A 13,153-nucleotide genomic window follows, 5' to 3' on the forward strand; every position below is an offset into this window, starting at 1 on the left:
ATGTATTACCATCTAAACTTATCTTCCTCATTTATTTTACTATTTAATTGTCTGTTTCCCCCAATAAAATAATGCAAGCAGGAATTGTTCACTACTGAACGTCTTGTTCACTGTGGAATATTCAAATGCCAGAAAGAATGCCTGAAACTGAGTTGGCATTCAATGAAAGAGGGAGGTGGGAGGAGGTAAAGGAGGAAGGGACAAATCTACAAAGGAAACTTTGGAAAATCACCATATCAGAGGAATTATTTTCTCCTTAGTATCGATTTATTCATTTCATTTCACCATCCAAAAGAAAACCAGTTATTCATGAAAGCAATCCTATAAAGGTTTGATGCCATGACTCAATATGGACAACTATTCATTTTCAACCATGAAATTCAATATGTTCAATGACACCTCAGGCTATATACTAAAGCCAAAAAATGAAGTTGTTAAAGAATAGATAAATGGTATTGAGTTTATGAAAAGTTATTGCTCCTGAAGCAGTAAGTGTTGCATTTTTATTTGTTTTACATGAAAAGTAATAATTTGTGTCAAAACTATATTTATCAGCCATTATAAAAAACAAAAAGCTGGAATAAGATGGCCAATTTTCTTTTCTATTTTCTTTGCCATTTCCACTGTATCTCATATTACTGACTACTTCCTCTTGTAAATTGCCTCTTCTGTTTCAAGATATTATTTTCGTGTCATTTCATTTCCTTTCCACCTATATAACTGTTTCTTTTTCATTCTTATTCCTGAACTCAGCTTCCTCTACCACCCTTCAAAGACTTGCGCTCCTCAAAATTTCTATCCACAAAATCTGTTTGGCCAGTTTTATTCACACTTTTAATTTCACATTTGAGCTGATGATCCTCAAATATGTACATTTAGCGCAGACCTCTCTCACTGGTTTCTTTATTCATAAATCTACTTGTTCTCTAGATATTATCACTTAGATCTTTCACTGAAATCTAACTTTGAAATTTATGAGTCTGGGTACTTAACAAACCAATGTATAAAGTTTACTGTATACTCAACATTGTTCAAGCATTTTAATAAACATTAACTAATTTATTTTTTAAAAAACTCTATGAAATACGTACTATTATTATTTCTACTTTGGAGATAAGAGTACTGAGACACAGCTAGTTCATATAACTTGCCGAGGGCCATTCAACTAATGAGGGATGGAAAGGGCACTCATTCCTGGCATCCCCATTGGCCCAGATCTCCCAACCCGAAACCCTGGATGTATCCCAAATAACTCTTCCTTGCCTCAGATCAAAATTCTCACTAGGTTCTAGTGATTTTTACCTCCTCAATGCTTCTCTAATTAATTCTTTACTCTTTAACTCCTGTACCTTACTTCACTTCCTGACGATTTCTTTCCTGAAACATCTCAGTAGGCTTCTCACTTTTCACTGTGTCCCTTTTAAGTGAGTTCTCTACACTTCCAGCACTAATTTTTCTAAGAATAAATATAATCATGTCACTTCCTTGCTTAAAACTATCCAGTGACTACCCACTGCCTTCATAGGAAAATCCAAACTCCTTGGCATAGTATATCAGGTCAAGGTGCTTCATCTACTACCACCATTTCATACAAAGCCTACAATCCAGACATACCCATCCCCTACAGTTTCCTAAAAGTATAATGCTCATCTAAAATATGTACCTGTTCACATCTCTTCCTTTATCTTTAAGCTCCCTCTAGGTTGGAAGACATGATCCTTCCAATCATGTTTTTACTCATTTGTCACACTATTTTATCGAGACACCTCTTGAAAGTTCAGGTTCATGATTTCTGTTTCTATATGCCCAGTATTCCCCATGGTACTTGGTACATGGCAGACGCTGAGTAAACCCATGTTAAATGAAAGAATGGACACACATGTGAAATTCTTTAAACTTATCTTAAGTGTTTTATCAGACTAATGAGACAAGCACTGAACGAAGAATGAAATTGAGTTTGGCATTTGTGATGCAGCTATGGCCCTCTAAGCAAAGCTTTGATCTTGAGCTTCCTTTCTAATTCTAGCATTCTATGATTCAACTCTATTAAAAGTCCATTGATACCTTTGCCAGCACCAGTTGCCTTACAAGCAGGACCACCGGCTGGGCATGGTGGCTCATGCCTATAATCCCAGCACTTTGGGAGGCCAAGGCAGGCGGATCACGAGGTCAGGAGTTCAAGACTAGCCTGGCCAACATGGTGAAACCCTGTCTCTAATAAAACTACAAAAATTAGCCAGGCATGGTGGCAAGCAGCTATAATCCCAGCTACTTGGGAGGCTGAGGCAGGAGAATTACTTAAAACTGGAAGGCAGAGGTTGCAATGAGCTGAGATGGTGCCACTGCACTCCAGCCTGGGCAATAAGAGCAAAACTCCATCTCAAGAAAAAAAAAAAGCAGGATCACCAAAAAATGTAATTCCACAATGTTGGGACTTGGATCAAACGGCATCAGATAGCAGGCATACCCTGGCAGCACTCTGTGCCAATGTCCAAATCTATTAAGTTTGTTTACTAACTAGTCTTATTATCTGTTTCATGTTGGGATTTCTTTAGGGTGTGGTAAAATTGGACAGATGGGTTGAAAGTCTTCCTTCAGGCATAATACACATAGGATTGGGCAGATGGGTTCCAATAACCAACCTTTAGGCCTGGAACACATGGATGAAGCAAAGAGAAAAGGAATACACCACTATCCAGTGATGGGTAGAAAATAGAATTGGGAATGGAGAAATTTTTAAATGAGACCTGAAATATATAAAGTAAAACTGGAAAGTGGCACAGTGTCACTTACCTTCAAAGGTACAAATTTTTCAGGCAGCAAGCTATATATTATAGTAATGAGTGACCTTAGAAATCTAAATATAACTTACTGAAAAAAGAGATCAATCTTAGCAATAAAAGATATCAACTGGAAATAAGTTTTGTAGTAACAAGAACAGGGCTCAACTGTATTTAATATCTCTCAATTAATTGGATGAGGATTTACAGAATATTAAACAAATGGGCAAATGGTAGTAATCTGTGAGGAAAAGACCAGACTTCAAGAGAATATCTGCAGTGTAGAAAGATGAACTGAAATAATTAAATGAAGGGATAGGTAAAAAGTATTGCCCTTAGATTCCCTCAAAACCCAAGGGAAAGCAAAATTAGCCCAATACAACTGTACAATGTAGAGATATGTATTTGTGGCAGCACAAATATAAAGAGCAGGAATTAGAACTGACAGTGTAGTTGGCAGGACTAACAGCATGACCTGTCTGGAAAAAGAAGTCAGTTTAATATTTGACTGTATTAACAGAATAATCGTATCTGTTCTGATAGCTGGAGGCTGACTGTGCTGGGGAGCTTCTGTTGACACCTCCATTTCCAAACTCTGTGCTTCTCCACCCTACCCAGTGCCCCAGGATGTGGCTGACCTATGTGTACTGCATCAAGGAGTTCTCCTTTATTCTGACTCCCAGTCAGATGTGGCCAAATGGTAGCACAAGCAGAAGACAGGAGGGAAACAAAAGAATGAGGTAAGAGTGTTTATTCCTATAGTTCCTTCCATGTACTGGTTAAATCCCAGCCATACAAAGGCCATGCCTCTGGGATGGTCTGACAACCATCTCTAAACCTCCCTCTGTATCTCTGGGTTCCTATAACATTCTTTTCTCAATCCTTTATGGCAAGAGGTAGTAAGGATAACTGGCTTTATTAGCCCTAGGGTATACTTCATCCCATTTGGATCTTTGTAAATCATTTCTTTATTTAAATCCCTTCAAACTATCTAATGCATATGACATATATTTTCTGTGGGCACCCTGGCTGATAAACATTTATTGAACACCTACTACATACCAAGCACTTCCTATGAGTTATGTTTAATATCCCTCTGAAGAAGGTTCTACTCTTATCCCACATATGTTGCAGATGAAGAAATGAAGGTGCCCAGAGGTTGACTTGCTTAAGGTCAAACAGCCAACAGGTGGCCAAGGTGGATTTGGTCCCCCCACCATCTGACTTAGAGCCCATTCTGTTAACTGCTATACTCATCTCACTCTGTTCAGAATAGTCAGATCCCACCCGGGAATAGTTCTTTCTCCCTGGCTTTCAGAGGAATTAAACAAAACAAAGTTGTGTTTAGAGGCAATGCCAACAAGAAAGAGGGAATCTCATAACTATGGGAAATGGGGTGTACAAATTTGTAAAATTTTTCTGAAAAGCAATTTGGCAGCATGTATTAAAAATCTTAAAATATGTTCTTATCCTTAGGCCCATTAATTTCATGTTTAAAAGCCCATCCTAAGGAAATGAAGATATGAATAATGATTTAATTATTGAATGTTCATTGCAGAGTGAGTTACAAGGACAAAAATCTGAAATAACTTAGGTGCTTAACAATAGAAACATGGCTAAATTATTATATATACATGTATATCTATATATTCCCATATATTATATAATGTTGAAATTATTGAAGTTGGGCCTTTGAAATATAATGAGTTGTGGAAATTCTTACATTGTTTATATAGGATCAAAAAAATCAAAGTATGTACCCTACATTTTGAAATACATGTGTGCATGTGTGTGTATGTGTAAGAAAAAAAATGACTTTGAGATAAAACACCAAAATATTAATTGTGGTTATATTTGCACTTGGAAATATTTGCACTTGGAAACTTTGAGTGATCATTTCCACCACATAATTCTCTTTGTTTTTCTGTATTTGCAGTTTTGTACCATAGACTAAAAAGAAATACTTAAAACAGCAATAACTATGAACCATGGTTATAAACTGTATGACCTAAAACAGAAAAGATTCAAAAAGATGTGAATGAAGGGCTATAGAATTAAAAGGAGTAAGATACTTGTCCTGAATGGCTCAAGGGGAAGAGCCTGAACCTATAGAAATTGGAGGAAGATAGATTTTAGCTTAATAGAACAAAAAGAATTCTAATAGGATTTTAAACAATGGGAACAGGTTGCCTTGAAAGGTTTTGATTTTTTTGTCACTGGAAGTATTCAAGAAAAGGATTGACCATATTTTTTCAGAAATCTTTTTACAGCAACTTAACCTTTGTTCAGGTAATTAGACCTAGAATTTTCTTCCAACTGAGATTCTAAAATTTTCATGCTACCTAACAAGGATATCTAAATATTTCCTTACCACCAGAGATATATTTCTTTGGAATAAGATATGATTTTTTTCTGGGCATTCTCTTTCAATCTTCTTCCTGGGGCAAAGTAAAATGCCTTACTAAAGTTCTAAAGTAGTTCCTTTGGAGACAGGGTACATGTCTTTTCAGCATTTATACCTATTGCTTACAACAGTTCTAAGTATACAGTCTACCCATAACATTTCAGGTTTTTTTATTTAAGTAAGCCAAATCTGGTTAATACACTACCCTTGATCCATTCCACTCTGCCTGTCCTGTGGCCTCAACAACATGATCCACTTCTCAGCAAGAGGAATCTCATCTCCTAGCACCTACTGATTCTCTGGTCCTTCCACTAGCTACCCAGGGAGCCACAAAAATAACAAAGTCAGAGGAGTTAATGGCATGGAATGGGCCAGGTGAGATGCTTGCCTTCTCCTCACTACCTCCCCCATATTGTCCCAAGATATGGTAGTTCTAATAAGGCTTCTCTCAAGATATCCCACATAACCAAGCAAACCAAGCATGCTTCTTTGAGAAGCTGTGGCTACCTTGTATTTGCTTTCCCTCCCTTTCCTCCTCACTTTTCTTTTCCCTTCACTCACACGTCTTTGGGATTATTTGTCCCAGTAAAGTGCTAGCACATAGCTTTGCTTTCAAGTCTATTTTCCCAGGAAATTATGTTAAGACAACAATTGAAATTTTATTGTGAGTTAGTTGATCAGATGATATCAAATCCATCCTATGATATCTTCTGAAAGAGCGAGTTAAAGGCATATTCTGACACAAAGAAAACCTAAAGGAAGAATTGATCTGTAGCCTGGAGGAGGTAAAAAAAATCGCCCTGGAATGAGCAGCAGGAGGCGGACCAGAAACAGCCTGGTAGTACACGGGCATGAAAGAATGACCAATACAAGCCACCTCTGACCACATGTAAAGCTTGCTGAAGAGCAACTTTATTGGTGCACTCACTACTACCTTAACCCTCCCTAAACTCTGTTAAGCAACCTGCTTGATGATACCATCTGTTTCCCAGAGCCCCTTCTCACAGAATATAATTCCCAACATGCTGGCAATCCTTGTGCCTTTACTCACCAACTTTCAGCTCCCCGCCTGCAATGACCATGCATGCCACACTCAGAACATTGCTTCTGTCCACAGGGAAGTCTAAGGTCCCCATCACATACAGCCCTTTGAAGAATGGAAGATCTGTATCCACAAGGACAGTTCTGTCTGTGGAAGAAAAAGAAATTGCTCAGATATGTCACAAAAACAAGAATTACGTGTTTATTCTGAGGTTCTCCCAGCAGTTTGGGAGCTGTGTACAGTGTTATCTAAACCAGGACAGGTATAGCAACTGGAAGAACAAATAGTCTGCCAAAAGCTAGGACTTACTGAACAGGAAAATAAGTTCTGATTGATAAATGCTGCAATTGCTTAACACACCACGTTCATGGACAAAATGCACTGCTCATGCACCAAACAGCTGCCCCAAGTCTAGTGCAGTGGAAACACACAGATCGAATGAGCTCCCTACACTTTGTCCTGTCTCTTCACTTTTGGCTCTAGTTTCAGGGATGTACAGAACAGTAGACATGACATTGGCCTCTGAAGGAAGACTATTTGGATGTGAATACCAATTCTGCTACTTACTAGCTGTCTAGGCAAATAACTTTATCTCTCTGTGCCTCGGTTATCTTATCTGTGGAATGGGAATAATACTAAAAACAACTGTTTCGTTCACAGGACTTTTTGTGAGGGTTAACTCATTTAATTGAGTTAATAGATTGAAAGTGGTTATACAATGTTAGTAAGCTATCTCTAATTCCCTAAGTCCCATTGTGTAAGGTAAAGTACATGGTGCATGCTTAATAAACGCTTGATGTTATTATTTTTACTGTTGTCCCTCAGCTTCCCATGCTTATAGTGCTTACTGGACAATTTAAAATCATTATACTTTATTTCCCCTTTCATAAAAGCAGTCTTCATATAACTTCAGAAGAAATAATCATAGCTGTTGCCTGAGATTTACTATAGAGTAATATATAAACACAACATTTTCATTTAAAACAATAAGTATTTCATGTATGCCAAAGCATTAAGTGTTACTTTCTGAAATTTAGCAGTAATTCAACACTATAAATGACATCAAATAAAGATTTTTGCTTAAATTTCTAGTACCATAATCACCAACACATGTAAAGATTTATAAGGAATTCTTTTGTTAGTATAATCTCATCTCTCATTCTAGGAAACAATGCACTTGCTCTTCTTAAGGACATGCCCAAGCAAATTAACTTGTCATGAGTTGTCTTTCCTAGCCCCTCCCTGCTTCCTGCATTATAAGAATGGCCATGCCCTCCTGTGGCCAAGACTATAGGGTTGTAAACCAACCATTTCTCTTGTTTTCCTAAGTTCACAGTTAGACTACAGTTTCCACCTCCTTTGCAGGTTGATGAAGCCATGTGACTGAGTTGTAGCCAATAAAATGTGGGAAAAATTAAAGTATGACATCTCTAGGCCTGGTCCATAAATTCTGTATGCCTTTTCCCTTCCCTTTTCTCTCAGTCAGATGTAGAGCAGTGGTTCTCAAAGTATGGTCCTATCCCATCAGGATGCAAAGCAAGCATTAGTTCTGCTAGCAAGCTATTCTCTCTCCTCACTGGCTCCACCACTCTCCCTGGGGAAACAACCTCTCTCTTTTACACTTCAGTGACACCCTGTACATACATCTATCAGAGTACTGAGACACATTATTCAAATTATATACATACACCATTGTACGTGAGGAAGTAACTGTCACTGGGCTGGTCCTCAGTGTGATTATGACTTCCTCTCCCACTCTGACTTCCTTAAGTGAAGAGATCATTCTTTTTCTTTTTAAATCCCTAGTGTTTTTGCAATACTGAAGATAAAGACACTAAATAAATGTCGTCCAGATCTGTTGAGTTTAATCCCCTACATACCTTAAATTCAAGAGCTCATTGATGACTGGTACAAAATGAATGATCAAGCTAAACAGACAAAAATAAATATATATCTTAATCTCATCTCTAGCACTTTTCAAAATATTCAAATAAAATAGTGAAGTACCTAGAGAATGTTCTAGGTTTAGCACACATTTTATGGGTTCATGACTTTAAGAATTATTTGAAGCAAAATTTGTAAAAACAAGAGGGTTTTGCCTCCAATTTATTTACTTATTTATTTTATTTTCATCTTTTATTTTAAATTCAGGGATACATGAGCAGGATATGCAGGTTTGTTAACACAGGTAAACTTGTGCCACGGTGGCCTGCTGCACAGATCATCCCATCACTAAGGTATTAAACCCAGCATCAATTAGCTATTCTTCCTGATCCTCTTCCTCCTTCCACCCCCTGCCCTCTGACAGGCCCCAGTGTGTGTTGTTCCCTGCCTTGTGTCCATGTGTTCTCATCACTTAGCTCCCACTTACAAGCAAGAACACGTGGTATTTCGTTTTCTGTTCCCATGTTAGGTTGCTAAGGATAATGGCCTCCAGCTCCATCCATATCCCTGCAAAGGACATTATCTCATTCCTTTTTATGGCTGCATAGTATTCCATTGTATCTATGTACCACATTTTCTGTATCCAGTCTATCATCGATGGACATTTAAGTTGATTCCATGTCTTTGCTATTGTGAATAGTGCTGCAATGAACATATGCATGCATGTGTCTTTAAAACAGAATGGTTTCTATTCCTTTGGTTGTATACCCAGTAATGGGATTGCTGGGTCGAATGGTATTTCTGCCTCTAGGTCTTTGAGGAATCACCACACTGTCTTCCACAATGATTGAACTAATTTACACTCCTACCAATAGTGTAAAAGCATTCCTTTTGCTCCACAACCTTACCAGCATCTGTTGCTTTTTGACTTTTTTTTTTTTTTTTTTTGAGATGGAGTCTCACTCTGTCGTGCAGGCTGGAGTGCAGCGGCGTGATCTCGGCTCACTGCAAGCTCTGCCTCCCGGGTTCACACCATTCTCCTGCCTCAGCCTCCCGAGTAGCTGGGACTACAGGTGTCCACCACCACACCTTTTTTGACTTTTTAATAATAGCCATTCTGACTGGTATGAGATGATATCTCATTATGGTTTTGATTTGCATTTCTCTAATGATCAGTGATGTTAAGCTTTTTTTCATATGTCTGTTGGCTGCATGTATGTCTTCTTTTGAGAGGTATCTGTTCATGTTCTTTGCCCACTTTTTAATGGGGTTGTTTTTTCTTGTAAATTTAAGATCCTTATAGATGCTGGATATTAGACGTTTGTCAGATGCATAGATTGCAAAATTTTTCTCTCATTCTGTATCTTGATTACCCTGATGATAGTTTCTTTTGCTGTGCAGAAGCTCTTTAGTTTAATTATATCCCATTTGTCAATTTTTGCTTTTGTTGCAATGGCTTTTGGCATCTTCATCATGAAATCTTCACCTGTGCCTTTGTCCTGAATGGTATTGCCTAAGTTTTCTTCCAGGGTTTTTATGGTTGTGAGCTTTACGTTTAAGTCTTTATTCCATCTTGAGTTGATTTTTGTATATGGCTTAAGGAAGGGGCCTAGTTTCAGTTTTTTTGCATATGGCTAGCCAATTCTCCCAGCATCATTTATTAAACAGAAAATTCTTTCCCTATTGCTTGTTTTTTGAGGTTTGTCAAAGATGAGATGGTTGTAGGTGTGCAGTCTTATTTATGCCTTCTCTTTCTGTTCCATTGGTCTATGTGTCTGTTCTTGTACCAGTACCATGCTGTTTGGTTACTGTAGCCCTGCAGTATAAAGTTGGGTCACATGATGCCTCTAGCTTTTCTCTTTTTGCTTAGGATTGCCTTGGCTATTCGGGCTCTTGTTTGGTTTTATATAAATTTTGAAATAGTTTTTACTAATTCTGTGAAGAATCTTAATGGTAGTTTAAGGGGAATAGCAATGAATCTATAAATTGCTTTAGATAGTATGGCCATTTTCATGATACTGATTCTTCCTATCCATGAGCATGGAATATTTTTCCATTTGTTTGTGTCATCTCTGATTTCTTTGAGCAGTGGTTTGTAGTTCTCCTTAAGGAGAACTGTTCACTTCCCTTGTTAGCTGTATTCACAGGTATTTTATTCTTCTTGTGGCAATTGTGAATGGGAGTTCATTTGCGAGTTGGCTCTTGGCTTGTCTATTGTTAGTGTATGGAAATGCTAGAGATTTTTGCACATTGATTTTGTATCCTGAGATTTTGCTGAAGTTGCTTATCAGCTTAAGAAGCTTTTGGGCTGAAACAATAGGGTTTTCAAGCTATAGGATCATGTCATCTGCAAACAAAGATAGTTTGACTTCCTCTCCTCCTATTTAAATATGCTTTATTTACATCTCTTGCCTAATTGCCCTGGCCAGAACTTCCAATACTATGTTGAATGGGAGTGGTGACAAAGGGCATCCTTGTCTTGTGACAGTTTTCTAGGGGAGTGCTTCTGGCTTTTGCCCATTCAATAGAATATTGGCTATGAGTTTGTCATATATGGCTTTTATTATTTTGAGGTAAATTTCTTCAATACTTAATTTATTGAGAGTTTTTAATTTGAATGTATGTTGAATTTATTAAAGGGCTTTTCTGCATCTATTGAGATAATCATGTGGTTTTGGTCTTTAGTTCTGTTTGTGTAGTGAATCACATTTACTGATTTGCATATATAAACCAACCTTGCATTCCAGGGACGAAGCCTACTTGATCATGCTGGATAAACTTTTTGATGTGCTGCTGTATTCAGTTTGCCAGTATTTTGTTGAGAATTTTTGCATTGGTGTTCATTAATAATATTGGCCCGAATTTTTCTTATTGTCAGGTTTTAGTATCAGGATGATGCTGACCTCATAAAATGAGATAGGGAGGAGTCCTTCCTTTTTAATTCTTGGAATAGTTTCAGTAGGAATAGTACCAGCTCTTCCTTGTAACTCTGGTAGAATTCAGCTGTGAATTCACCTGGTCCTGGGCTTTCTTTGTTTGGTAGGTTACTTATTACTGCCCCATTTTCAGAACTCATTATTAATCTATTCAGGGATTCAATTTCTTCCTGGTTCAGTCTTGGGAGGGTGCATGTGTCCAGGAATTTATCCATTTCTCCTAAATTTTCTACTTTATGTGCAAGAGGTGTTTATAATATTCCCTGAGGGTTGTTTGTGTTTCTCTGGGGTCAGTGGTAATATCCCCCTTGTTGTTTCTGATTGTGTTTATTTCAATCTTCTCTCTTTTCTTCTTTATTAATCTAGCTAGCAGTCTATTTAATTAGTTGTTTTTTTTTTCAAAAAAATCCTAGATTTGTTGATTTTTTGAAGGCTTTTCATGTCTCTATGTCCTTCAGTTCAGGTCAGATCTTGGTTATTTCTTGTCTTCTGCTAGCTTTGAGGTTTGTTTGCTCTAGGTTCTCTAGTTCTTTTAGTTGTAATGTTAGATTGTTAACTTGAGATCTTTCTAGCTTTTAGATGTGGGCATTTAGTGCTATAAATTTCTGTCTTAATGCTGCTTTAGCTGTTTCCCAGATATTCTGGTATGGTGTATCTTTGTTCTCATGAGTTTCAAATAACTCTTTGATTTCTGCCTTAATTTCATTATTTACTCAAGAGTCATTCAGGAGGAGAAGGTTGTTCATTTCCATGGTGTTGTGTGGTTTTGAATAGATTTCTTTTTTTTTTTTTTTTTGGAGACAGAGTCTCATCACTCTGTCACCCAGGCTGGAGTGCAGGGGTGTGATATCAGCTCAGTGCAGCCTCCTGGATTCAAATAGATTCCCTTGCCTCAGGCTCCTGAGTATCTGGGATTACAGGTGTCTTCCACCATACCTGGCTAATATTTGTATTTTTAGTAAAGACAGGGTTTCACCATGTTGCCCAGGATGGTCTTGAACTCCTGACCTCAGGCAATCCACCCACCTCAGCCTCCCAAAGTGCTGGGATGACAGCTGTGAGCCACTGTGCCTGGCCTTGAATAGATTTCTTAATCTTAAGTTCTAATTTGATTGTGCTGTGGTATGAGAGACTGTTATTATTTCAGTTCTTCTGCATTTGCTGAGAGTGATTTACTTCCAATTATATGATCAATTTTAAAGTAAGTGCTGAGTGGTGATGAGAACAATGTATATTCCTTTGTTTTTGGGTGGAGAGGTCTATAGATATCTATCAGGCCCACTTTATCCAGAGTTGAGTTCTGGTCCTGAATATTTTTGTTAATTTTCTGTCTAAATTATCTGTCTAATATTGTCAGTGGGGTGTTAAAGTCTCACACTATTATTGTGTGAGAGTCTAAGTCTCTTAGAAGGTCTCTAAGAACTTGCTTTATGAATCTGGGTGCTACAGTATTGGGTGCATATATATTTAGGATAGTTAGCTCTTCTTGTTGAATTGAACCCTTTATCATTATGTAATGCCCTTCTCTGTCTTACTTGATTTTTGTTGGTTTAAAGTCCATTTTGTCAGAAACTAGGATTGCAACCCCTGCTTTTTTTCTGTTTTCCATTTGCTTGGTAAATTTTTCTTCATTCCTTTATTTTGAACCTATGTGTGTCTTCGCATGTGAGATAGGACTCTTGAAGACAGCACACTGATGGGTCTTGGTTCTTTACCCAGCTTTAAAAGACTCTATGTCTTTTAATTGGGGCATTTAGCCCATTTATATTTAATGCTAGTATTGATACTGTGTGTATTTGATCCTGTCATCATGATGCTAGCTAGTTATTTTGCAGACTTGTTTATGTGGTTGCTCCATAGTGTCACTGGTCTGTGTATTTCAGTGTGTTTTTGTAGTGACTGGTAACAGCTTTTTGTTTTCATATTTAGGGCTTCCTTCAGTTCTTGTAAGGCAGATCTGGTGGTGCCAAATTCCCTCAGCATTTGCTTATCTGAAAAGGATCTTATTTCACTTTCAATTATGAAGCTTAGTTTGTCCAGATAAGAAATTCTAGGTTGGGGGCCAGGTGCAGTGGCTCGTGCCTGTAATTCCAGCACTTTGGGAGGC

At 37.7% G+C, this 13,153-nt stretch overlaps 1 protein-coding gene across 6 annotated transcripts in view; it reads right to left on the minus strand.

The window, feature by feature from the left end:
- The window catches only part of PKHD1 (PKHD1 ciliary IPT domain containing fibrocystin/polyductin), a 484,536-nt gene that overhangs the window by 172,617 nt on the left and 298,766 nt on the right, over positions 1–13,153 (minus strand). For all 6 annotated transcript variants that reach the window (XM_518534.6, XM_016955664.3, XM_009451446.4 and 3 more), the window contains one exon: positions 6,236–6,373. In XM_518534.6, coding sequence (XP_518534.5) covers positions 6,236–6,373 — 138 coding nt within the window. The remainder of the gene's footprint in view (positions 1–6,235; positions 6,374–13,153) is intronic.

This window comes from Pan troglodytes, chromosome 5 (genome assembly GCF_028858775.2).
Source record: "Pan troglodytes isolate AG18354 chromosome 5, NHGRI_mPanTro3-v2.0_pri, whole genome shotgun sequence".
NCBI lineage: Eukaryota > Metazoa > Chordata > Mammalia > Primates > Hominidae > Pan > Pan troglodytes.